At 45.4% G+C, this 25,681-nt stretch overlaps 3 protein-coding genes across 3 annotated transcripts; 1 reads left to right on the top strand and 2 right to left on the bottom strand.

Annotated features, from left to right (window-relative positions):
- Positions 1–323: 323 nt before the first annotated feature.
- Positions 324–2,068, bottom strand: LOC142769379 (uncharacterized). The gene is made up of 2 exons (XM_075872584.1): positions 1,770–2,068; positions 324–1,193 (listed from the first exon to the last, which is right to left on the bottom strand). Exons 1-2 carry the CDS (start codon positions 2,058–2,060, stop codon positions 768–770), a joined length of 717 nt encoding a protein of 238 aa, XP_075728699.1. The 5' UTR covers positions 2,061–2,068; the 3' UTR covers positions 324–767.
- An 8,477-nt stretch (positions 2,069–10,545) lies between these two features.
- Positions 10,546–20,168, bottom strand: LOC119159506 (ubiquitin-associated protein 1). The gene is made up of 8 exons (XM_037412291.2): positions 20,019–20,168; positions 19,851–19,912; positions 19,534–19,652; positions 17,285–17,674; positions 14,667–14,912; positions 13,048–13,197; positions 12,007–12,108; positions 10,546–10,740 (listed from the first exon to the last, which is right to left on the bottom strand). Exons 2-8 carry the CDS (start codon positions 19,870–19,872, stop codon positions 10,615–10,617), a joined length of 1,155 nt encoding a protein of 384 aa, XP_037268188.2. The 5' UTR covers positions 19,873–19,912; positions 20,019–20,168; the 3' UTR covers positions 10,546–10,614.
- Positions 20,169–20,301: 133 nt separating this feature from the next.
- Positions 20,302–25,094, top strand: LOC119159507 (protein KRTCAP2 homolog). The gene is made up of 5 exons (XM_037412292.2): positions 20,302–20,453; positions 20,609–20,763; positions 21,367–21,430; positions 21,516–21,582; positions 24,929–25,094. The coding sequence occupies exons 1-5, from the start codon at positions 20,450–20,452 to the stop codon at positions 25,044–25,046; spliced, it is 408 nt and encodes a 135-aa protein (XP_037268189.1). The 5' UTR covers positions 20,302–20,449; the 3' UTR covers positions 25,047–25,094.
- Positions 25,095–25,681: the final 587 nt, after the last annotated feature.

A 25,681-nucleotide genomic window follows, 5' to 3' on the forward strand; every position in this document is an offset into this window, starting at 1 on the left:
CGTGATAATCCCTACCCGTCTCTTTGTGGCACTTGAAACATCGATTCTCACACACACACACACACACACACACACACACACACACACACACACACACACACACACACACACACACACACACACACACACACACACACACATATATATATATATATATATATATATATATATATATATATATATATATATATCATGGCCCAACAAGACAAGTGCACTTTTTTGGCGCTGTATGACCCGTTTCTGCAAGATCTTCAAGAATTAAAGAAATAGGGCTGTATATTGTCATTTTTATATTTATTTTGCTTTTATTCCAACTTCCGAGTTTTTTGTCTTTCGCAAAACAAATATTTCTTCGTTACATCTAACCAATATCGCGGAGCCTCTCGTGCTTTCGGCTTCGTTACAAAAAGAATAAATATCATCATTTGAAGCGCTATATATATAAAATTTCTGGTTTGGTTCTCTATACCCGACAATTCGCTACACCTTTGTGCGTTATAAGAGGGTTTAACGGTATTAAACAGGAACAATTACTCCCCTTTTCGACCGTTACACCAACTACGCGCACATTTATTACTATAGCTGGCTGCGCGACTCAAAGACTATAAGTATCTCTAACAAGCAACAGTTGGCACAAACGGTGTCTGCGGCCTAACTAGAATTAAGACTCGAGTGAGGACTTATTTAATGACGCACGGAGTAGCTATATATATATACGCTCACCGATGAAGTCCTATAGCTTCTATTCTATAAGCACGCACTCGATCTCACGGCAGCGGGCTGTAGCCGAGGAGCGCGTTTCGCGGAGAGAGGATAATTTTCGGGTGGCCCATTTTCATCTTGGCCCGTTTGTAGCGGCCGGCCGAGGAGCCGTCGTCATCGGTCGTGTAGATCTCCAGGTCCTCGAGCTCGGTGAGGCCGATGTCGGAAGGACTGCGCCGCATGGCGCCCCTTATGACGTACGCGACGAACCAGTACACGAACACGATCAGGGACACCGTGACGACGACGACGATGATGCCGACCAGTACGTAGCGCTGGGCGACGTAGAACCTGTCTGCCACGGAGCTGTACACGACCTTGCGCATCTTGGCACGCCTCTTGGCGCCCATGCCGGGCAGCACGAGATTCTCCACGTTCTCGAACATGGCCTCTTGCAGGGAATCATGAAGGGAGGCCCTCAGCTTGGCGTCCTGCTCGGAAAAGTGGTTCTACTGTGCCAGCTTCCTTACACATACAAATATGCTAAAACGACTGGTAGTGCGTGGGCTTAGAGACGCAAAAGCCACGCGAAAGTGACGAAGTGTGCGCAGGGTCCTTCTTCAAGGGGCAGGAGGGGGGAGGGCGAAGGAGCTCGAATATTCATACGGATGACTTTCACCTTCCAGTTGTCTTATGCAAATGCAGAGGGGGGGGGGAGGCTCTGGCGATGGTATTTATTCATTTACAAATATGTCATAATATTCTAGGCCTCCAAAAAGGCATCAGGGAAAATGGGAAAAGTATGTATGGTTACATCAACGCAAAACAGACATTTTCGGAAAATAACACCAGCAGCGTATCGAAAGCACAATCCGCGCAAGGCGACATCACGTAATATTAAGGCACACAACGCAAAAATTGCGAGTTAAATGTGCACTACAAACAGCAATTGATCTTTTAATAGCACCGCCCGGCTTTGGTTCAGGAATGGAGTTCGCAATAAAGTGGTCAATGCGCAGGAAATGTTACCCCGTTACCTCATATGAAACGAACCAGTGTAAACTTACATGTTCCTCGCTTATGAGGCGAGACACATTGTCGTACAAGCTCAGCAGCATCGCCGGTAGGCGGCTGTCGTCCACGGCTACCAGGCTGCCGTTGATGTTCAGCAGGTCGCCACTGTGCTCGTGGGCAGCGGTGGCGGTGACACGGCTGATCGGCAGAACTAACTGATGCTTCTTTAGCTGCATTAGCAAGGTCTCCTCGGTCCCGGCGATGGGACGAGCAATCGCAATGGTGTACAGCAATAGCTGCCCGACCACAAACCGAACGCAGAGCGAGGCCGTCGCCGCAGCCATGGCTGCACGAGCCGTGCGGCCGCAGCGGCGCCAGCTGTTGTTGGCCTCTGAGCATGGCACATACTCAATGCAGGGGATAGACCGAGTAGTGAGTTAATGTTTAAATGCATTTATTTGCGTACTGCAAGCACTTTTGACATCTATCTATCTGTCTATCTAGCCACCTGCGTCTCCGTGCTCTCGTGATCACCTCCTTAACTTGGGGTAAACCAAAATTAGTGTGAGAGAGTAAGATAGTTTGACGAATACGACTCGCTAGTCACGACATCACTAATGTCAGAATCTTGTCGCATACGTCGTCAAACACTTTCCGTCAGACAGCAGCACGTAGGCACGCACATACTAGTGGGCGGGTATGCGCCACTGATATGTGGGTATGCGCCACAGGTGATTGACACTTCCGGGTATGTTCCACTGGTATGCGGATATGCGCCACAATTGATTTACACTTCACATCCACCCAGGAACTGCGAGAACACACACAGATTTTAACGCGTGAGCGTTAAGAAAAAGGTGACATCGGCTGCATTCACCCGACGAATGCCAAGAAAAAATGTCAGGGTGCCAGCAGGAATCGAACCCCAGCATTTTGCGTGGCAAACAAGTATTCTACCCCAGAGCCACGCCAGGGGTAGGTATCTAACTCCTTTTAAAATAGACCGTAATGTTCGTGAAGCGTCCATAGGGGATGCAGCGATGGCTATAAACATTACGCATGTAGATATACGCTACAGCTGTCACGTCGGGTTAAGGTCAACTGTAGTTAAGCGCAATGCACTGAATGTGACTGAAAGTTCATATTCGTCAAGACGCTTTCCTTGCTCAAGCATTGTTATCGCCCGGTTACCCTGTACGTAATTCTCAGCGCAAACCGCGCCTGCAGTGTTCGAGAAGCTTCGAGACTGTAGTAGATCATTTCGTTGAAATTACGCCCACTTCACGAACATTACAGATTATTCTGGAACCTACGTGACCGCTAGCCATAACGCTAGAATATTCGACAGCACGTCTATAAATTGCGACGTCCTTCACCGCTTGTCAGTTGATCGACGGCCGAGGCACAGTTCGCCGGTATCAGTGCCAGTGTCTTGCTGTAATCTCACTTTTTTTTACGTGACCACAAGTTCGGGCGAATAAACAGTTTAATCTACTACCGATTGTCTGCTCCCTTCATCGATGTCACGACGCTGGGACAATATCAAGCGAGGACCGGGGCGAACAAACATTGTCAATTTTAATTCAACTGCGTTAAGAAGAAGCAGTGCATCTCGACTAAATAAATGACGACCATACAGTCGGCGAAGCTACAGGTCCTAATGTCCACGTTGAAGTCTCTCGGTCTCTCGACTAGTATAAAGGACGGACAGACGTACAGGTGGATGTATACCCATGGATGATCGGGCATACGGATCGATGGACAGATGGATGGATGGACAGATGGACGACGCGGGTGATATGTATTGAGCTGTTGTATAGTTGATAACACATAATGGCGGTTGCTTACACAGTTCTTTGTTGTTGAGCAGGTGTTCAGTTTCAGTTTGTCTTTTGTGGAGCGGGATGGACACCAACTGGGTTGGCCCTAAGAACCTTCACCCCTAAGTGCTGGCATCGGCAGCTTTGACCCAACGAAGGTGTAGAATATCATGGTCACAGCAGGAACTGAACTGCACCATTTTACGTGGCAATCACGTATTCTACCACAGAGCCACGCCAGGTCTCGGAACTGCTTTTCAAGTAGACCTAATGTTCGTGAAACGTTGAAACGTCAATTGTGGCGGCAGTGCTGGCTGTCCAACGTTAAAACCAGTACATACGTACTTCACACAGTCATCACGTCAGGTTAACAAAAATCGCCGTGAAGCGCTATCCACTGAAACTCGTTTATCTAGCAGTGTCCAGGGCCGCCATTCTCGCTGGCAAAAACGCTACATAGCAGCTTACCGCCTCTGGTATTCTAATACCTTTACTGTTGGCATGGTAACTCAGCAGTAAACATGCAACTGTTTAACACGAGTAAAACATTTGCACAAATGTTTAGCGTCATTTTGTAACGCTTCGCTCAATAAAAAATTACAACACAGTCACCTTTCCTTCTCATGATTCGCATAACATTGATTCCCAAGGTACGTGGGATCTGCCGAATTTTTCACTTTACGTTCTGCACTGTATCATTTGTAGATGCTATAGTAATTAATTAATCTGGAATTGAATTTACGAAATCGATGGTGTCACACTGCACTCTGCAGACTGCTCGTTCTGCAGCGGTATACAAAGGTGTCGGAGTGTCACATATGCGGTATTGAATCCGAGTCGTCTGTATCTTACACGCATCGTCCACACAAAATCCGGTCTGTCAAACTGCTGAAGTGGTTTAGTAATACACTTGAATTCTCTTTGAATGCTGTACATCTGCGAGCAGCTGCGAAAAGCACCACGGCGGAAGGCATATGACGAACATGTGGTACAACACATCAATATAGTTACGTAGTATAACGTGAGTAGAACACAAGCTATGTCCGTGTTTGCTTCGATCTAGCCGCTGCACCTTGTGAAGGAACTGAGATGCTCATTGAGAAATTCGGTGTATGACTTGACAAAGCATAACTTTCTTAAAATTAAAGCTACGTCATCTAATTTTCCGATATCGTAATGATCTCTACATATAGGGCTTAAACTTTACGCTGCAGTGCACCAAAGAAACACAACGTGGCACAGACATCATCATGACGAGCAGACACTGCCCCAGCAGCGGCCCCTGCTGTCTTGCGGAACGCGCATCCGCCGGCGGCCGTCGAGGACGCAATGAGGTCGGGCTCGTAAGGCGGCCAGCCGGCGAGGGAGCGCCATGGGCTCCACCGTCCTCCTGGTCGTCGTGTTGGCGGCCATCGGGGCTGCGGCGTCGGGGCCGACGATCATCAAGGATGATGCAGTGGCCTCGGTCCCCTCGCACGGAGAACGGGTGAGCGCCGCGATGCCGCAGCCGTGGCACGACGACGATGCCAGCGGCGCGGCCAAGCGGCGGCACCACGAATTGCCGGCCTTTGACCAGATCATCGTCGAGACCGTAGAGCAGCCGGCCAGGCATCGGCCGTCGTTGGTCTTCATCCTCTTCGTGATTGTCACGAGTCTCTTTATAGGAGCCATCGCACTGCTGCTGTGCGTCCTGTGCCTCTTGAAAGCCTTCAACGCACAGATCGCGTACCGGTCTGTGGCGCAGAAGGACGACACGTTTTGCGCGGTGCAGAGCCGCGAGAGGCCCCTGGCCGACGTCATGTTCAAGCAGCGGCCAGACTACGAAAACGCGGAGGCGCCTATTGCGCGCAAGGAGCGCGAAGTGGCGCAAAGTGCTCGCGACGTGCCGAACACCGCCCGAGAAGGGACCAAGAGCGACGTGAAGTACAGCACTCGCGACGCGCCTGTGTACAGCGCGCGTGACATGCCCGCGTACAACGCTCCCACAGGGGACTACTGGGAGCCGCCATATTCCAGAGATATGCAGCAGTACACGCGGGAAGTCAGCAACAGGCGGAGGGATGCGTACATGTCGTCGGCCAAGGCGCACCACAGGGACGAACTTCACAGTGACGACGCGAACGTCGAGGAACACAACTGCGGGAAAGCGTTGTCCAACCTGCGGTTGGACCTACGCATCAACCAAGAGCCCGGTCGCAAGAACAAGAACGTCTACGGAGGCGGCGTCATCAGGCAATACCCGATGGAAAGCTACTCTCCCCCGTCGTACTCGAGCGGGGAGAATATGGCCATCAGCCGCGTGTCTAAATCGCGACCACTTCTGTTCAGTCTCAGCCAAGATAAGAAACAATCCAAGGACCGTGGGAGCAAAACTTCCATCAGAGATGTCAAGACACACAAAGCGAAAGAAAGTAGCGCTGTTTGGCCTTCCGGTTCCAAGGACAGCCAGGCCAGCGAAGTGGATGAACATTTTTTCGGGGAGCAAAATGCCACCGAGGCGCACTGGTCCACTATGACCAACAGTAAGGTAGGCCGGCCGCCCAGCAGAAATATCGAGCCTACTCCGCGGAAGGCCTCGACGACACCCCACCTTGGCCGCACAACTCCCCAGCCTGAAGACGTTTCGCGGCAGCACATCGCCAACGCAACAGATCAGCTGACGTTAGATCAGGTTAAGGCGCTCATTGACGAAATTCTTAACAAGAAGGCGAACAAAAAGGGGAAGCACGGCAGCTAGCCAACGGTGTGGTTTCTGTGCCCGTAAGTGCCGCCCTTGTGAGAAACAAATTACACTTCCGCGCGGAAGGTACTTCAACGGTAACTTATCTTGATGGGTATATGTTATTAATCATGCAAACACGCATTTCGATAGGCCCTGTCGCACCTCGTGTGGGCGCATCCGATTTTTGTTCGGGTACTAGAGGTGAAACATGATATGGGCATCAGACATACTTTTGTTTGTTTTTACAACACAGAAACGAATAGTACATTGCACATGCGATGCCCGGTTGAACTGTTCACGATTCATCGTATAAGTTTGACCGCTATGATGGTGTTGCGTGCAAAAATCTTCGCTTGTATCGCAACATTTCTCTAACGGATCACACCGACGATAATTATACTCACCGACTTCCCCTTTGGACCAGGTGATATACGACTATAACCCATCCTCCCCTCATTCACGATAAAGATTTCTAATCAAGAAATAACGCTAGCGATGTGGTTCTTTATTGGGGTCACAAGGTTGACTTTGCGTGCGCCACAAGACTTCGAATTTCACCTCGACCACCTAGCCCGGAGGAGTAGGGTGGGGAGCACTCCTGCCAGTGCATTTGTCTTTTCATACACTTCTTAAATTTCTTCGAAATTATATCACAGCTACAAATAATGTGCTGTATACTTGCCTTGGCCTGATTGAAAAAAAGCTTTTAAGTTACCCTTCTTTAGCTCATTCACAGCAAGCAAAGGTCTCATTCTGGCAGACTTGACACCTCCAGATAGCATGTGAGTGACTACTAACACCACACAGATATAGAGCTCTCTTCGCAGAAATACCGGCATCGGGTTGGTTGTGAACGAAAAATCAGCGTTAGCTGTGAGAGAATAAAGGAATGTGCAAATAATAAAACTGGCCGCCACACCGCCCTGAAAATGTGAATGTTCAGCGCAGCTACACTTGTTGATGGCGGGAGGGGGTATGTATTATTATTACTTAAGAGTAATGGTAGTGATAACCGCTTTGTGGTTGCTGTGATAGACCGTTATTAGTTCTGCAACCATCTTGCTTTCTCGGTCAAGGCTAAATCTAAATCCGATCTGCGCAGTGGTACCTCATAAGAGAGAGAGCGTTTACTTATGCTTGTCCAAGTCTTTATCATTTTTTTTACTTCGCTCTTTTCTTTCCTCTTCCTCTCCTTTTATCCTCCTTTGCATTATCTTTTTCCTCCTCTTGAAAGAGAAAGCAAGTCCTGTGCCCTTTTGGGGGGCAGTTGCCAGCTCTCTCTTTCCCTCTTTCCTCTGTGTCCTTGTGTATCTGTGTACGCAAATCAAATTAAAAATCCACAGATCACCACAATATGTCAAGTGGGCAAAGCTCTGGGTATCGTATGAGTGAGTAACCATACATTGCTCCATATAATGGTGTAGCACCCCGCCAGACATGACAAAAGAAGAGTCGTGTGGCTCACGGTGAGATCAAAATGACCCGGCTCTCTAGTCTTGACCTGGTATTTCACTATGTCGGCGTCCACGTTAAAGTTGCCTAGAATAACGGGTTTGTGCTTGAAGGCATTTTACATTGTTCTGTCACGATTATGATTGATATTAGTTTATTGATAAACCTTTTTTTTCATTATTGAGTGACACAAATAGCACACAGCAAGGATTTTCAATATACTACGAGAGTGGACAGAGGGAGTCAACGATAAAGTTAGGTCTTAAAGTGCATAATGCGTACGTTGAAGTCACCAACTACACAGTATAAAGGCTTCGTGCTTCTAGTTATCTTATATTGTTCTCTCCCTATTGATATAAATCTATCGTTAGACCCATTTTGTGTCTCACATCCACGAATCTCCCGGTGACAACAGACACCATTTACGCGAATGGACATGCCTCGACCCTAACGTGCTTTGCCCCTAATAAATGAATAATAAATAAGAGCATTCTCATACACACTTAACACGCTGAAGTTTGCAATGTCCTTATCGGGGAACTGATCAGATTGGCCCACTGATCAGCGTGATGCTTGCGCTTTCTCGCAGCATTCCCTTCTCCTCCTCGTCTTGACGGGCTTGTTACTTGTGCTGGGCTTCTTTGCCTAAGACGCTGTTGAGCAAGACAAATTTGTTCTGTTTGTCGAGCATTGTACTGACAGTGTTCCCCCGCTGTCCTTAATAATTTCTGTGGCTTACCCATGATGAAGTGAATGAGTTTCTAGGCAGCTCTTCCTTTTAAATATGAAAGCAGCAAATAAAGTAGGGAAAAGGAACATGCTTTGCATTTTTAGTTGGCGCCGTTATAATCCATTGTGCGGTTCACACTACACACAATGCCTTCGAATGACGTCAAACGGCCCTTTCGAAACCTGCCGTTTAGTCTTCATAATAATAAAACGTAGGGTTTTACGTCCCCAAAACCATGATATGATTCTGAGAGACGCCACAGTGGAGGGTTCTGGAAATTTTGGCCATCTGGTGTTCTTTAAAGGGGCCACGAGACACTATTTGAGCATGTATTTTTTATCGGTTCTGCTGGTGCTGTGGAACTCGCCGATATCATTGTGCACATGGCAACGCCGAAATATACGCTGTTATAATTTTATTTCACGGGACAAACTACCTTGATTTCAGACTACGGCGACACACATCAGCTATTTTTGTTATGGGAAGTGACGTCGTGTCACGTGACGTGGCGACAAACATCGTTAGATTCTGATTGGCTTGACGCAAGAAATAGCATGCAATATTCATATAGACCATACAAGTGAATCCAAAAAACAACAAGAACCTTTTTTATACTTTCTCAGAAAGAAATCATTCCTGTTTCGAAATGATGCATTTCCAGAACAACGAACACAACACTTAGCCTGCGAACAAAACTATGGTAAGCCGGCAACTAAAAGTGGAAACACATGCCATGTTTTTAACGAGCCAAAAATGCAACAGGCGGTGGGCACTGGCGTTGCTGTAGAACGCTTCTTGCATGCAAGCCGAGAAGTGACCCAGCCCAAAGCGTATGTGTGTATCTTAAACAGTGTGACCATGGGAGTGTCTGCTACCCGATGCACGTGGTTCGTATACGACACTGTCAAAAAGAGCGGTAGCGAGGTATTGTGTGAAAGCCACCAAGAGGTGACATTTCTGGAATGTCTTTATAAGACGTGCGCTGTGGTTGGAAGCGGTCTTTGACATCAGCAGGCGAGTGAAATGTGAAAGAGAGCGTTTCTCGTCATTATCTGCTAGAGTTTCGAACTTTGAGGACTCATAACTTCACTCTCCGTGCATCAATTTCCATCATTCTTGTTGCATTTGTCTCGGTAATCATTGCTACACGCGTTTTGGTGCTACATAAGGCTGTCCCAAAAGTGTCGCAGGGCCCCTTTAACGTGCACTGACATCCCACAGTACTCAGGCCTCTATTATTTTGCCTCCATCGAAATGCAGCCAGGATCAAAACCACAAAATTTTCCCACAAGCGGGAGGTGAACAGTTCCATTGCAATAAATAATAGAACTTAATTCCAGCGAGAATTGCACTCGGGCCTGCACGACAAGCAGCTGTTTTACTACAGAGCCACATAGTCGCTTCAAACTGCACACAAAAAAGACTATATGAATGGCATGTAGTGAAAGGAGTTTTCCAACACATGTAGTGCTCCACGGCAGAGGAGTATAATCGCGCCAGACTTCAAAACAAGTGTGTTGCACAACGAGTAGGTGTTTTAAAAGCCCACCCATAACCTAGCACTAAGTCATAACTAATAATCATCAGCTACAGCATAAAAAAGTGGACGATTGTGAAGAGTAGTACAGTTGCTTCCTAGTTGTTTCTGTGCTTTAGCTAGGTGATACAGGTTGCTTGTAGGTCATTAGAGGTGGTGGCAAGGAGACTATTGCTATAGTAAGGCTCAGTAAGTTAGAGGCCACAATGAGATTACTAAAATGCAGTATAAGGCAAGCATAACAATGAGACACTCAGTGGTCATTTGAACAATACATATGCTCTAACCATCATTCAAATTTTCTTGAGGGAGCTTGCTGAAACAGCTCATCTATAAAAACGGCTGACATGATAATGCAACAAAGAGTTAAAGTGGTATGATGCAAACATCCCATACCTACAGTTCGCTATAATATCTTGTAGTGTTGATCGACTGCCCAGAAAGCGTCAGCTAGTTCGTTTAATATAGGTAATTAATTATTGCAGATCTGTGAAAGGCTATACACTCTCAGAATTCTCTTTGTCTACTGTTCTGAAGCGGCCACTTTCCTTGCTGAAAACACAAAGGGTGCATCATTATTATTTTTATTATCAAAATAAATTTGGCAATATGTTGAATAATAAAGGAATAATATCAGTCATCCTAAGAGCAAGTCCAGTGCCTTGTCCCGGTCATTTTGGGCTTCGACAAGGGCCTTAACAATGGAGTCTTTCGTGAATCCAAGAGCCACGAACTGTCGTTGGAGTTGTAAGAACTCCAGTGCCTGTAAATGAAAACGAACTTGTAATCCTTCTCACCCTAAGCTTAATGGGCTACGACAAGAAAAGACACAATGAGACACATTGCATGTAATGTGCATCACTATAATCTAAAGGGTAATTAAATATTATGTGAAACACCTTATTAGTATTCGAGTTGGTGAAACACTGACATTACTTCTAGAGAGATAATAAAATATATACTAATGATGATGTTAATAAATTGAAGGAAGAGTTCTGATCTGTGTACCAGACAACAGCTGTTGTAAGCTCTTGCATGCTAATGAGGTGCAAAGCCTAAAAGCAGCGGACCTGTACAGGCACCTCGCTTACGACATCTGGCTACTGCTCACATGAGCTGAAAAAATAAAAAATAACGCTAACAATGAAGCTTATACTGTGTTGTATGCAGAGATAAAATGAAAGAAAAACAGAGGACACACCCTTCTAGGTGCCAAGGAACAGAACACACATGGCCCAGAAATCAATCTACATAAGAAACTTGAGATCAGACAATTTCTATCTTTCATAAAAAGCACACCGATACCCCAACCACACAAACTTAGAGGCACTTTGAGCTAGTGCACTTCGCTTTGTTGCGAGCAAATTTGGCAGCATGGTCCTTGATGAGAATATAACATGTCTTTCGGAGTTCGTGACAATAACAAAAAATGATGCCATAGTGACTGACATGATACTCGGCATATCGAGTTTTTGAAACAATTACAGCTTTATAACCATGCAATAAAATATGTCAATGCAAAATAATGTCATTAACAATTCCTATATCTAGAATTCATTTAGAGCCAATGTGAGTGAGGTGCATGACCGAAATCCAGGTAATAAAAATTGCTCAATTGCTATTTGACAAGCGTGAAAAACTAAACATGAAAGCATGCTTTCACATCAGTGATGACATGGAAACGCTTCTTACATTCAAAATTAAAAAAAAGCAGTTTTGAAAGACCAAACGTTGCAATGAGTATTTTTAATAATTCTTCTTGCACTGCTTTAGGAGCAACATGAATCGCTGTAGCAAATTGGGCTTACCGAATACACTCAGTGGCACCTATGCTAAACTGCAGGTGCCACTAAATATTAGTCCCTGATGGCCAGTGAATGATACTGTAATAGCAGAGGCCCCAAAAGCAAGGACCCTAACAGCAAAGTGCAGCCCTCATTCAATGTGACATTACATTTGTTGTCCAACTGCCTTACATATAATGAGTAATGATCTGTTAATTTAATACAGTTCACTGAACGTCACCAACCTGTTCATAGTTTCCTGAGCTGACCTGCAGAGCTTCCTCAGCATCCACATCACTGAATCCAGCATCAACAAGTGACTGCACTTGACACAAGTACTCGACTACCTAAAAAGAAGTATTTTAATTCACCTTAGATTAATCTATTATCATATCGTGTCAAGAGCATCACGACCTTATCATTCAAGCCAAACAAAACAAAAGATGACGTGCCACTGCACAAGTAGAACTGCAAAGGAGCTAGAACGTAATACAAGGCAACAGGTAACGTCTATGTTGTCATCTAGGGTGACGACTAAATATATTGCGCTGAAAACGGGCACCGTGACAATGCACTGCCGACAGCCACTTTAACATGCTGCAACGATTCTAGCAGGAACGGAATGCCTAGTTCCCATAGTGCTACAGAAACTGAACCAGTAAAACCACTACTTTAGTTGGAAGCCTGTGACACGTATCGTTCATAGACAAAATTCAATTAGGAACCCTACACCACCCCACATGGAAGCACTTTTCAACGCAGCTCTTCCCTCACGCCAAATTGAATGGAGGCACTGTGAGACTAATTATGCTCCGTTTCATACATCGGGTGGGGAAGCTATGCAAGAAGTTCGATCAGCAATATGTGCGATTCCGCGCGTCTTGTGCTTGGCCTTCACCGTTGTAAACGCTCATGTGAAGCAAGCCCAAACTCACACACACAGCGTCGCAACATGCAGCAAACAAAACACTAAGAAGTGAAAACAAAGAGCAGCTAAATGGTCCAGAACAACTTATTGACAGCAGCATATCCGGGTGTGCTTATCTCCAACGCGCAAAGCATTTTCATTTATTACGAAACCCAAAGAGGAAATGAAATCACATTTCAGGCGAGAAAATCATTGTACTATACTATTTCTTACTGCAAACGCATTTATTACAAGAAGTCTCCACGGTATTGCACCTGATGATTGAAATGAAGTATAGTCTTTCTGAGCGCAAAATGTAACAACCCAGTTTCATGAATCTACAATGAAGCTTCAGCAACAGAGATCACTAGTGGAATACCTTTTTGTCATCTGTGCTTCCCTGGGAGTGCAGAGCTCGTTGAGCCCGGTGCTTGTCGAAGCCCATGTCCATTAAGGAGCGTAAAAGAGGAGGGAGAGTTTCTGCTGGAGTCTCTTTAACTGCAGCTTGATGATTATGCAGTGGCTGCGGCTGGGTCAAAGGCAGAACAAATAATTAAGCCTTCGAAATTATACCTACAATGATAACTATAATAGTAAATGAATGAATGAATGGATAAGAAACAAAAAAAACAAGGTTTATTTCTTCAGCAGAGGAACCAGTGAAACACGAAAGTAAAATGTGTTCTTGCAGAACTAGTTAATAGAGCCAGTCAACAGGTTCCAACTTTTTTTTTACATTACCCAAACACGCTCGCCTGACCAACGCCTGACCAACCTCCTTTCACGCTCAGCGACATCAATCGGCGATCCGCGACGTGACACAGCACACAGCTCCTCGATTGGTCTATTGTAGCACTCTGGAATTCGCTTACCGAGCACATAGCCTTATGCACCAACCATAAAAAAATTCTTGAACTAGCAATCCCTTTTGCTTAGCCTGAAACATCACACTATTCACAAAGTGATGAAATCCACAGGCCAGTAACGACAACTTAGTCTTTTTACATTCCTGTTTATTCGTCATAGCACAATGTGCATCCAATTTATTTTTTACATTAGTTTGCCAGTACCTACTGCTTTTTTGCCTTAGTGTTCCAATGCAGATATATTATAGCAGTTCACCGGTTATTTGTTAGTACATGTTCAGTACATCACAAAGTTAGTTGCTTAGCATTTTAAACTTTTGTAGAGCGAAACATTTTCCCATCTTCCATCCGTTCTCTTCCGAAACTAAATGTGTTAAAGCTCAAGTAAAATACGTTCACTTACTTTTACAAAGGTAGAACATATTGTAATGAGAAAACGCGCATGTGCATAAACCACGAAAAACTTTGTTCAGCAGTGCCCGACCATGAACACTGAGTGTTGTCAGAGGGGGGGGGGTGGGTTGAGAATGGCCCACTAAGGGTTAATGCTGCAATTTAGTGACAAACATTGGGCAGTCAACATATATCCTTGCAACCCCTAGAAATTATCTGTTCACTCTTGACTATCACCATCTTAGAGCTTCACTAGGCAGGATGCTCGTTGCCACAGAGTTTCCTAAAATTAACTAGAGGACACTCTGGCACTGCAATCGTTCAGCGACCATGGGAATGATGGGTAGTACACACATTTGCCTAGTCTTCATACTTGAGGGCGATGAATCGTGCTTGCGGCTTCGTTTATTGCAGTGTTTCGGTTTTGTTTTGAAAGAAAAATTCAACCATTTTGAACTTCGTGACCCAATTTGTAAAGGTAAGTTGAAAAAAAAAAAATAGGGTGGTGAAGCGCAATCGCTGAACATTTGCTGATTTTTGTTTCGTGAGAAAACAGCTTCAAGCCACACAAACACACACAGAGCCAAAAGCCGGCCAGAAGTACGAGGTTTAGACAAATGTGTGTACTACCCATCATTCCCATGCTCGCTGAAGCGCCGTGCGTTGCAGCTCCCGTAGACACTAGCGCCAGAGTTCCCTCTAGTGTATATTAAGAAACTCTATTCGCATTGCCACTTACTGTTTCCTCTGGTGTCAGTTCTGTCTGACGGGCAGGCTCTGGCGGTGGTGTTTTGGTAGATTGGCCAACGCTCCCATTTCCAGAGCTGCAGACATCTGAAGCACTCCTCGAGAAATGCACAGTAGCTTTGGTGCCACCTTCCTTCACAACCACAGTCTCAGTGGGCTGAACATGTGGCCACGCAGGCTCACTAACAGGACGTTCCACTTCTGCAGAGGTGGCTTTAGGTGACTGTGTTGTCATACCCTACATAAAATGACACAACTGCATTAATTAAGTTCTCAAGATTTATGCATAAAAATGTAGTTATGAGGCATTACATGGTGTGAGACTCAATATTAATGATGAATCACTTGGGCTTCTTCAATGTATGTCTAAATTTAAGTAAACGAGGGTTTTTGGATTTCATGGTTGCTAGAGTACAATGGGGAGCTAAATCAAATGACCAATTACCCTGTGCACGCTACTACTTAAAACTTATTTAAGCCTTAAAGCTGCCTTTAGCCCATGTGGCAAGGGTAATGATGATCGGTGCACTTATTGCTAAAGGTTATTGCAGCCTGCATGGGGTTTGTCGATGATGTTAAACTAAATACGACTCATTGACAAGCTTTCCCTTTCAATCAAGTGTTATTGAATCATTCAATCTACAGTGCAAGCAGCTCCCTCTATGAAAGGGCCCGCAACACCGAAATTGAAACCTCAATATGTTTGTGTTGTTCATTTGTCCTATCAACGTTGGCATAAGTGACCGACAATTGGTGGTAAAACGTTGCTTTTAAGATATTCTAATTTGGTTGTGCATTAAGCACGAGTGCTCCGTCAAGTTGGTAGCACCTCAGGACATTGCCCCTACAGTTGAACCGCTTAATAAGAGACATACATTGGGGACCAATTCTTGTCTCTTATAAGCAGGGTACCATGTATGCATTTTTATATCCACGCCAATTTCAGTGTAGGCACACTGATGTCTCTTATACCCGTTTGCCTTTTACGTTAGTGTCTTTTACAAAGCGGTTTGATTGTAGTATGATTCAGATAGGGGCCCTTGTGTTGCTGAATGAGTAAAGCGAGTATTGTCCACACTATCACCGACAAGTTTGCGGGGCGCACACACACATACAGACAAGTGCGGGCTTGGACGCTTGAAAGACAACATGGTTTCCTACCTGGTGTATGCTACATACACATAGCAGGGCCGACGCCCAAAGGATTTTACACGACCGCTGTAGTTCACCAGGGAATGCACGTCAACGGGCTCTTCTTCAGAGCACAAAATTCAGAGCGGGCTGAGGAAGCAGCCATAGCGCTTATTGCCGCGGATTGTAATTCAAAGATGATAATAACGGATTCGAAAAAAGCGTGTGCTCACTACCTAGCAGGGGAGGTATCCCCCTTAGCTAGCCATATTCTAAAACGGGCTGTCACTGATACAACCCAGAAAAGCATAATTTGGGCTCCTGGCCATCAGGATTTACGAGGTAAAGAGGCCGCTGACGTGGCCCCCCGAGCTCCTCACCACAGCTCTTATGACTCGGAGGCCAATACACCGCTGCTGCAGTTTAGAAAAATTATTTCCTATTATCGCGACACTCACCAGCTTTTCCCGGATCCTGCAAAGGGGCTGAGTAAAGCGGATGAGTGCACTTTAAGGCACCTGCAGACAGGTACTCTACTCTGTCCTGCAATTATCAAACACTTCGACCCAAACAGGGATGGGTGGTACCCACACTGTGGGGAGAACTGTGATATCTTTCACATGGTGTGGGCATGTGCAAAAAATCCACACCTGCCCCCTTCTTCTACCCCTTCCCGAGAAGCATGGGAGACTGCCCTCCTCAACTGCCCTTCGTTGGAGTCTCAACGGACTCTAGTGAGACGGGCGCGAGTCGGGGCCTCGTCATGCACTGTCCCGAACTACGGACGCCGACTATGTAGCGTGGTCAGGCTTTGGCCCCCAAACTATCTTTTTTTTCAACATTAAATATTTTCATCTCTCTCGCACACATACACTGCCGTTTGGCCGTGTATGTATGTTGTGTGTAGCACCTGGTGGAATTATTGTTTCTCACCCTATATTCTGTTGTCGGGCTGCTTTCAAGGTGGTTCTTGCAACACACTGCTGCACTGGCTGCTTACGAGAGTGGCATTGTAAGCACCGTAGAAAGGAATGTTTTTTTTTGTTCTCTGAGAGGGCACACTGTCCAGTCTAGTGGGTGCTTGGCAGGCAAGTGTGTCAAGTGCCATTTATTGGCTGACAAAATTTGGCAGGAGAATGTGCCTATAGTGTGTAACCTTACTCATGCTGAAGCATCCATCTTTCATCTTTTGCCAACACGTGGTGCCAGGATTCAAAAACTGCGCCTTCATCATCCCCAAAGCTTGAATGCAGATGATCCAATGACACTCTTTTGCAGTGGGTTGCCAGTTTCCTATAATTTCTGGTGTGATTTTTGAAGTGATGCCGAGACTAGTCCTAATTAATGATGCTACCATTAATTACACAAACATTACAGCATTTACGGCCATATTTTAGGATTAAAAAACACAAAGCTAGAAATGAAATATGAATAATTAGTACAAATAGTAATAACTAAATCCAAAGCAGTTCATCTCACCTGAAAGACTGAACTGAGCTCTTCCAATTCATTGATCGTCTGAAGCTCAACATAATCAAACGGGCTCGAACTCTCGTTCTCGAACTCTGCCAAGCTGAATGACTTTTGCGTTGTGGACTGAGGGGCAGTAGTACCAGGCGTCTCTGGGGCGAGTGCAGGCTGCAGAATGCTGGCAGACGTGACTGAAGCAGCAGTGACAGCTGTAGCAGATACGCAGTTCGTCGAACCCGGGCTCACATCACACACACCCGACCGATCTTGTGCAGTCGACTGAGTGAATTGCTCAATGTCAGCTGCCACACGGTCAGTTCGAGCTTGCCGCTTAGATTCTTGTTCCTTGCGATAGCGCTCAGCAAACTCAATTGTTCTCTGCTCGAGATCAAAGTCATACTGAAAACAGAGACGGAGGAAACAAAAGTGGTACGTATGCTAGAAGAGACACATGGGCAGTGAGAAACTGAAGATCATAAGCTGTCATATAAACAAGTGTTTTCAGTTTTTCAATGATACCGTGGGCTGACATATTAGACAAGTTCCATCAGTGATAGTGCCTTAGCGAGAAATTGCATTCTGGGGGGGTCTTACAAATGCATTGTGTGTTTCTGAATGCTTTTGAGTGAACAAATATGTATACACATGCAATATTGAAAATTTTCGGGGAGTAGAGTGGGAGGAGAAGTTGAATCCAAAATTCCTTCTCTGTCTATGCCATTGATATACGAGTTTCACTAGTTTGAGATGAATGGGTATGGTCAGTGGAATAAGAGCACGTGTGGCCACTGATGCTACATCTTGAGAGTTGCAGCAGAGAAGATCGCGTGGCTATTATACTTGGGTTAAAGCTAGAAAAGTATTTCCAATATGAACAGATGGGTTGCCTGTGACAGTATAAATCACATGCGGAACTACTAATATTTTCCGCAATACCGAATATGTGAAATAGCTCAGACAGGGGCATCCATTGTTGTAGTAGTGAAGTAGACGTGTCATTGTGCCGCTTAGCACAAGTTCGTGGATATGATATTTGCTTGTTACGATAGAGTTTTCAGAGAAGCTGGTAAAAAATTTTGATGAGGCTCAAGCTTTGCCTTCAAGAGTAGAACTGAATTCGTAGGCAAGATGAACCTACGGCTCAATCACACATCACTTTTTCCTTGAATGCGTGAAATCAAGGCAAGAAGAGCTTCCCAAGAACAGGTGTTATAGCTTTTTTCTCATACGTTTATTTGTCTTCATGCCTGCTCATTTGCACAGTATCATTTTCAACTCGATTACGACGTCACATCGCTAGCAGGTTCGAGATGTGTACCGTCGCGCTCTAGTTTGATAAGGTTCTTCGCTGGTGTCAACAACGCTGGCATTCTTTACACCGACGCAAGTCACATTGTTTGCTCGAAATACAAATGGCGCCACTGTGGGTTGCAAAAAGAAAAATGGAAAGGGTAGGGCAGCGTTTTTGCGGCTGACGTCGCAGCCCCTAGTTTTTTCTGGGAGGCATTGGTTGTACAGATGCCGTATGCAGTATTGTGTGACAATACCTAAAGGGCTTAAAACACAGTTTTCTCTATCTTCACTTTGCACACACCAAGAAGTTTCACAGGATTGCGGGTGCTTTTTGACAACTTTGGGGGCATTAGGTAAGTAACCAAAGTCAAAGTACCTCAGTTCAATATCACAGGCATTACTGGCCTGCCCAGGTTCTTTTTCTTTACCTAGAATACAACCAATTAATATTTGTTTTATTATCATTCCTCATTTTCCTTTCTATTCCTTGTTCAGCTTCTAGACACACATTCTTTATCTTTGAATTTTCATGCCAGCATTTTGAGAAAACGTGAGGTACAAGGCCTGGGCTCATTTGGGACAGCTACTTAATAAAGAACAAGGCCTTTACGAACTCTATTTTCAACGAAAATGATAAAATCTTTCATCAGCCAAAAACATTTGCTTATCATGCTTCAAGGACGTGCGATTTTCGCATAAACCACGAGTAAACGTATATCATTGCATGGGTAGCTTGTATAACACAATGTTGAAGATTGATTGATTTGTGGGGTTTAACGTCCCAAAACCACCATCAATGTTGAAGATTAAACACCAAACAATAGTAGTGCAATTTGAAGAAACAATACTAATACACAACTTTCGTGGCTCTTTTGGGATGCGAATATTTAATTATAATCGTTACAAACAGCCTCTATAGGCTAAATAAATAAAGTTGCCATAGAAAGATTTGAGACCACACTTACGTTTTCTTGCAGTGTTTGAGGGTAGAAGTTTCTAGTGAGCCCCATCGGAAGCACTATCCTTCGTGGAGGCCTGAACTTCTCTGATATTTTGACTTGTACTCCATCCAGGTAGCAGGCCACTACAACATACATGCGATGCCAGAAAGTAAGTGCCGCACCAATTATGAAAGCTTAAACGAACGCTCCAGTCATCGAACGAAACGAAAACACAAATCACAACAAAGCTATGCGAGGATAACTTTATCCAACCAGCCAACACTGTTAACACGTCTACTTTCAGTTCTTAGAAACGTCAAACTTCTCGCAACACAACTCACCATCCTTTCGGGACGAGTCCATTGAATCAGTGTAAAGTGCAAGAACTTGTCAAGTTTTTTTCCTGTGGGAAAGAAACGAAACGATGAAATTTCGCGAGATATCAAGAAGCAGCGATTCGGCAGGCACTCCGCGCACCACTGAACTGACGCCAAGGTTCAGCCCTTTACCTATTTATCGATATTTCAGGTTCCTCAGAAATGCAGGGTGCTTCTGGTTCTATCGCTTTGTTTCATCACCGTTCTAGCATTGTAAATCCCCCTGCTCCAGCGGGCGAGCAAGGCACCAGTTTGTTTTGACAGAATAAATGCGTTTACGCAAGTTTGTAAGTGGATTGCTCAGGATCAGGATAGTGATGGCTTTAAATGGTTTTACACCCAAAACGAATCCAAGCCAAGCTAGCCAGTCAAGCCTGGTAGCTGTTCTGTGGTCAAGCCAAGCCTCCCGTCTTCCGACGCCGGTTTAGTTGTGTTTGTGCCACCGTGTCATGCTGATTCGAGTAGTTTCAAGTAAGAGAATTTGCTAAAGCTCAGTTCTAGACCTCAACCGGCGGACTACAAGGCTTCTGTTTAAGCGCAAGAAGGACTCTCAAGGGCAAAAAATGGGTCAGTCTTGCATACTTTTGCCTGAACTTGACCTCCGTGGTCATACCAAATCTGATAACGAGTAGGGTGCGAATTTTTTTATATGTATACATTATATCTGATTCGTGAGCTTGTTTGTCATTTGCATGCATTAATTAGTTGCCTAAACTTTTCAGCGGTGTCTACAGGAACGTCAGCTGTGCTGTCATCGTGCCTCTTCATGTTGCTGTTCGCGGCTATGCAAATTTACAAAGCTCACCTGGCGTCCAGCCAACCGATGACCATCCTCGGCGGCTTCCTTGGATCTGTGCTTTTTATATTAATCCTCACTGTATCCTTTTAGTATGCGTGGTGGTGACTATGGTGGTCGCGAAGTTTGCACAGAAAAGCGCCCTGTGTCATTGAACCTACCTGGCAGGCAAATAAACGATGCATTTTCGATCACGTTAGAGCCCGATTCAGATTGTATTTTTCGACTGCGTGAGCCAATTGTGATGGAAAAATTTGATCTCTATATAGCTAGATCATGATAGAGAGTGCACTGTGTGCCGTCCGCATGAGAGAAGCGTCAAAAACCAGCGTACCTGCGTATTAATGGGAGGGGAAAAAATGGTGTGTCTGCTTGATAATGACAAGTCGCCTCGGTGGTACGGTGGTTAAGGTGCTCGTCTACGTAGCCGAAGGTAACAGGATCGATCGCGGCGCAGTGGTAGCATTTCGATGGAGGTGAAAGGATAGAGGCCCATGCCCATGCAGATATTGGCGCAGTTTCGAAGAACCCTTGGGGTATAAACTTTAGGAGCCCTCCTCTACCGTGTGCCTCATCACTATATCGAAGTTTCGGTTCGTAAAACACCAGATATAACAATCATTGCATGTTAGTGGCCAAAACGAAATATTGCACATGATATTTCTTTGACACTTGAACTTCTAGGCCGTGTCCAACTTGGAAAACCACTTCTTTGGGAAGAACTTCCAGACCAAGCTTATTCCTGAAGGTACGCGAGATGCCACTTGACCCTTCTATGCTATTGCTGGTGCTGTAATGTTCTCAAACATCTCATGTAATTTCTCCCCTGCCAGTGCTCATCTGCTTGGTGGTTGCCATGGTGGCATCTGGCCTGGTGCACCGAGTTTGTGTCACAACATGGTAAGTGTTGATGTCGGACATTGTTTGAAATAGTAGTGCCTATGCCGTTCTCAAATGCGACCCCACCTCAATGTGGAACGGAAACTGCCGGAGCTTTTGGCTGATGTTTTCTGATACGTGCTTCTGCAATAGAAGGCCCTTTGTTTTTCGCTTCTTCGTCACAACGGCTCCACCCCGCCATTGTATGGCCTACTCAAAATTCATAAGTCTGGCACGTGGCCCATCGTGGATTTCACATGTTTGCCCATCGTGCGTTGTACACGTTTGCCTCTCTACAAGCTTTTGAATCACCTTTATCGTGTGTGTGCTCCACAGCTTGGAAGTGGCACAACGTTTATCTGTAACTAGGAGGACTTCATTGACAAGGTGCACCATCTCACCGTGGATGACGATAAATTCATGGTGTCGTTCGACATCTTTTCCCATTTTACCTGTGTGCCTATGGCACTTGCAGTGAGCGCTGTGAATCTGCCATGCAGGCTGATGAGAAACTGGGCAAACACACCGTGTTGGAAGTGCAAGTTCTCGTAGGACTACTGCCCCGCCGCGGTGGTCTAGTGGCTAAGGTACTCGGCTGCTGACCCGCAGGTCGCGGGTTCGATTCCCGGCTGCGGCGGCTGCATTTCCGATGGAGGCGGAAACGTTGTAGGCCCGTGTACTCAGATTTGGGTGCACGTTAAAGAACCCCAGGTGGTCAAAATTTCCGGAGTCCTCCACTACGGCGTCTCTCATAATCATATAGTGGTTTTGGGACGTTAAACCCCAGAAATCTATCACTGCTGGATTTCTATTTAAAGAATACCTACTTTATTTTCCGTAGTGTCATGTACAAGCAGCTGCATGGAGCCCCTATGGGTGCTTTGATCCCCGCAACGGTGGCAAAACTGGCTATGGAGTCAGTGGAAAGCCGGGCTGTGCCTTCCTTCGACCCTCCTTCAAAAGTATTTTTCTGATTCGTCGATGATTGCTTTTGCCTCGTAAAAAAAAACCGCCTTGGCCGCATTCACCAACTTCTTAAATAGCATTGAGGAAGCTATAAAATTCACCATGGAAGAGGAGAGCTCTAAATGTCTACTTTTTCTTGACGTAGTGGTACAGCGGTACCGGCAGCGTCTGTCCTTTAAAGTTCATAGTAAGGACACACATAGTGCACCTGATCTTCATGTAGCCTCGGTGAACCCTGTAAGCCACAAACGGTCTGTGGCCTTTTCTTTCATAAAGAGAGCCCAAAGAATTTAAAGCAAGCCAGAAGACTTCGACTCGGACTTAGCATGCATCCGTCGCGAACTCGGCACGTGCAGGTACCCCAGAAGTTCTATTGCTTCGTCCGAAAAACTAGCCCTGTGCCAGACTGAGCCACGTGATTCCCTCAGCCAATGTCACGCCTTCATTCCGTGCGTTCCCGGCATCAGCGAAGCATTGGCAAGTGTCTTCCATAAGTAAACTGTGCAAGTCGCCCATATTTCAAGCCGCAAGCTATGTCAGGAGTTTCTTAGTGGGAAGGACAAACTAAAAAATGAAATGTTCCCTGGCGTTGTGTATAATATTTCTTGCACTAAGGCCATTATGTCTATGTGGGCGAAAGCGGAAATTTCGAGTGACGTAAAGAGCACATGAATAACGTGAAAAATAACAAAAAGTCATTTCTAGTGCTCTCGCAGTGCACGCAGAAAAAAACGCACCACAGCTTCGACTGAAACCATGCTTCAGTTGTCACCTGAGAAATGAACTGAATAAAATGGCACTATCTGAAATATTTGACCATCTAGACAACAGAGAACAACACGCTTAACCACAACAACGGCAATTTACCTTTTACGTATGCAAGATGCCGCAAGTGATTATTTTTGGCAGATTAATACCCCTGTCACACGGCCGCCACCAAACTCCGTTGAACACCGTCAACGTAAATCTCCCCTAGGGGGTTCGACGGAGAAGGAGTTGTGGCAGTGTCACACGGCAATGACAAGGTTGTAACAGTTGCCGCGAGGGGGCTCAGCTGGCGCTGTTTGATTTTCAGGAAAGTATTCTAATTTGATCCCTATTGATTTTTTTGTGAATCCTCGTTATGCGGTTTTTACAAAAAAGCACTATAAAGTAGGTATGCGACTAACAAACCATTAAAAATAATTTCAAATAACGCATTTGCTAATTGTAGCAATGCTGCTAGTGACGCTGGCCGCATTGTGTTTTTAGTTGTTTTGTTGCCTGTGTACTTGCCCGGTACGAAAGTTCTTATGCTTCCTTGCCTTGTGAGCACACATTTTGTGTTCATCAGCCATGAGTGACACAGCGGACGACGTGAGGAAGTGGTGTGATATTGCGCTGGTAATGACGTTGATCGGCTGGCGCTGGCCAGCCCGACTTGCGAGGCACGGTGTGTAGGGCATCGGTGTTGAGAGTAAGTGAACTCTGGCGGGCGTAAAAAATGTAAACAAACACGCGTTGTGAATGAGTACTACACCGAAAGAATGTTTAATATTGCTAAAATGTATTATTTTTTCACTGCGGCGACTAAGTGCTCGAAATTTTTCTCTGACCTCTAGACTGCTGAAGACGAGAGTACCTCGTTCCACTGCGAAGGGAGATCGTTGAACGTCCTTTGCGAAATGCTCCGTTCACCTTCGTTTGCGTAAGGGTGGCCGTGTGACACCAACCGCATCTTCGTTGTCGTAAAAACGAGGGAGTTGAACGGTCTTCACCGGTGCCCGTGTGACAGGGGTATTAAGCTGGAAGCTTCGGCTTCCCAGCTTAGTGAACAAGGCTTCCGTGTAGAAGTCAAAACGTCCTTATTTAATATTTTTGACATCCTCTTGGTCAGCGTCCTGTCTTTTTTTTTTTCTACAATGCCATGGTGAGTGTTAGCCATGGTACTCTTTTCAATGCCATGGTATTCAGAATGGTATTCGTGTGTTTTGCAAGACCTGTCTCTGGTCCCTATGAAAATGTAAACTGGGCTTTTGTTGACACAGGTGAGAAACAAATGTTTTTATCACAAACTGGCACAAATGCGTCACGCTTGTGTTAAACCCATGTGCATTTCACGAATGAGCTTGTCAGTCGATTACTTCTGCAACAATGATTTTATGAGTAAGCTTCCTAACCAATTACTTCCACAGCACGTAACATTGATACCTTTTGACGCTCATAAAAGTGCTTTTACGTTATTGCTGGTGTGCCATATTGAACACTTAAGACAGACGTGAATTTGGACCTAAAAATGAAAGATGTAGTGTACAAAATGGTACAGAACTGCAGAACGTTTGTTTGGGTAACAGGACTGAGAAGAATAAACGATAAAGACTTAATAAGGCATGTTGCTAATGCATTGTTGACCACATTCCAGCCTCATCTTTTCTCTCGTGGCCCTCTACTACATCTCAAGATTATCTATCAAGGTTCATGGAACTGGTGCAGCCCCGTTGACTGCAGCTACCCTCCCCAAAGGCAAGAGGGCCAAATAGCTCATCAAGTCACAACCTTCAATAAATGTGTGCTCACCCATTTTCAAATTGTGTTGAGAGCACTCGATCAATAATGTCTTGTAACAATGTAATACTTGTTCCACATGCAGTGTCTGGCCTACTAGCCACACTTCAGAGGCTTTCACCTGTGCCTGGCACGTTATCTGAAATATGCTTCTAGGGGGCGCGGGGGGGTTAGATGTGAAGCAGCTCTGACTCAAGTGTGTAACACTGTACGTGCGTCCATACGAACACGCCGGTCTCCTCGCCGCTGGTATTGGAGCGGTGCCAAGTAGGTCGTCACAGCTGTGCGTTGTGCGCCACATTCTCCCTCAGCAGCAGCAGCTGCCGGCTGTTCTGCTTGCTCGTGATACTTCTCTCTCTCTTCGCAGTCTTCACCGCCCGCGACGCTGGGCCTCACATCGAGTGGAAACACTTTGGCTTGTTTATCTGCGAATGAACTTGCACGAAACCCAACTAGCCTCCCCATGTGCTTGCGTTTTAAACAAATGTTTACTCGAGTAAACGCTATACAGAGTTTCGCTTAAAATTGTTCTTCAGCTCCCGCGACGACGCCCATTCAACCGGATCAACACTGCTGCTTCGTATCCCATCAGGGTTCCCTTCGAAGAGAT

This window comes from Rhipicephalus microplus, chromosome 1, assembly GCF_043290135.1.
Source record: "Rhipicephalus microplus isolate Deutch F79 chromosome 1, USDA_Rmic, whole genome shotgun sequence".
In the NCBI taxonomy this organism is placed as follows: domain Eukaryota; kingdom Metazoa; phylum Arthropoda; class Arachnida; order Ixodida; family Ixodidae; genus Rhipicephalus; species Rhipicephalus microplus.

Coding starts and splice junctions, on each gene's coding strand:
- LOC142769379 (XM_075872584.1), bottom strand. CDS start 2,060: ATGGCTGCGGCGACGGCCTCGCTCTGCGTTCGGTTTGTGGTCGGGCAG. Junction 1,194..1,769: donor GCCTCATAAGCGAGGAACAT/GTAAGTTTACAC, acceptor TTTTCCGAGCAG/GACGCCAAGCTGAGGGCCTC.
- LOC119159506 (XM_037412291.2), bottom strand. CDS start 19,872: ATGGACTCGTCCCGAAAGGATG. Junction 19,653..19,850: donor GGACTCGTCCCGAAAGGATG/GTGAGTTGTGTT, acceptor TGTATGTTGTAG/TGGCCTGCTACCTGGATGGA. Junction 14,913..17,284: donor AGCTCAGTTCAGTCTTTCAG/GTGAGATGAACT, acceptor CATTTTATGTAG/GGTATGACAACACAGTCACC.
- LOC119159507 (XM_037412292.2), top strand. Junction 20,764..21,366: donor TTTTTATATTAATCCTCACT/GTATCCTTTTAG, acceptor TTGAACTTCTAG/GCCGTGTCCAACTTGGAAAA. Junction 21,431..21,515: donor GACCAAGCTTATTCCTGAAG/GTACGCGAGATG, acceptor CTCCCCTGCCAG/TGCTCATCTGCTTGGTGGTT.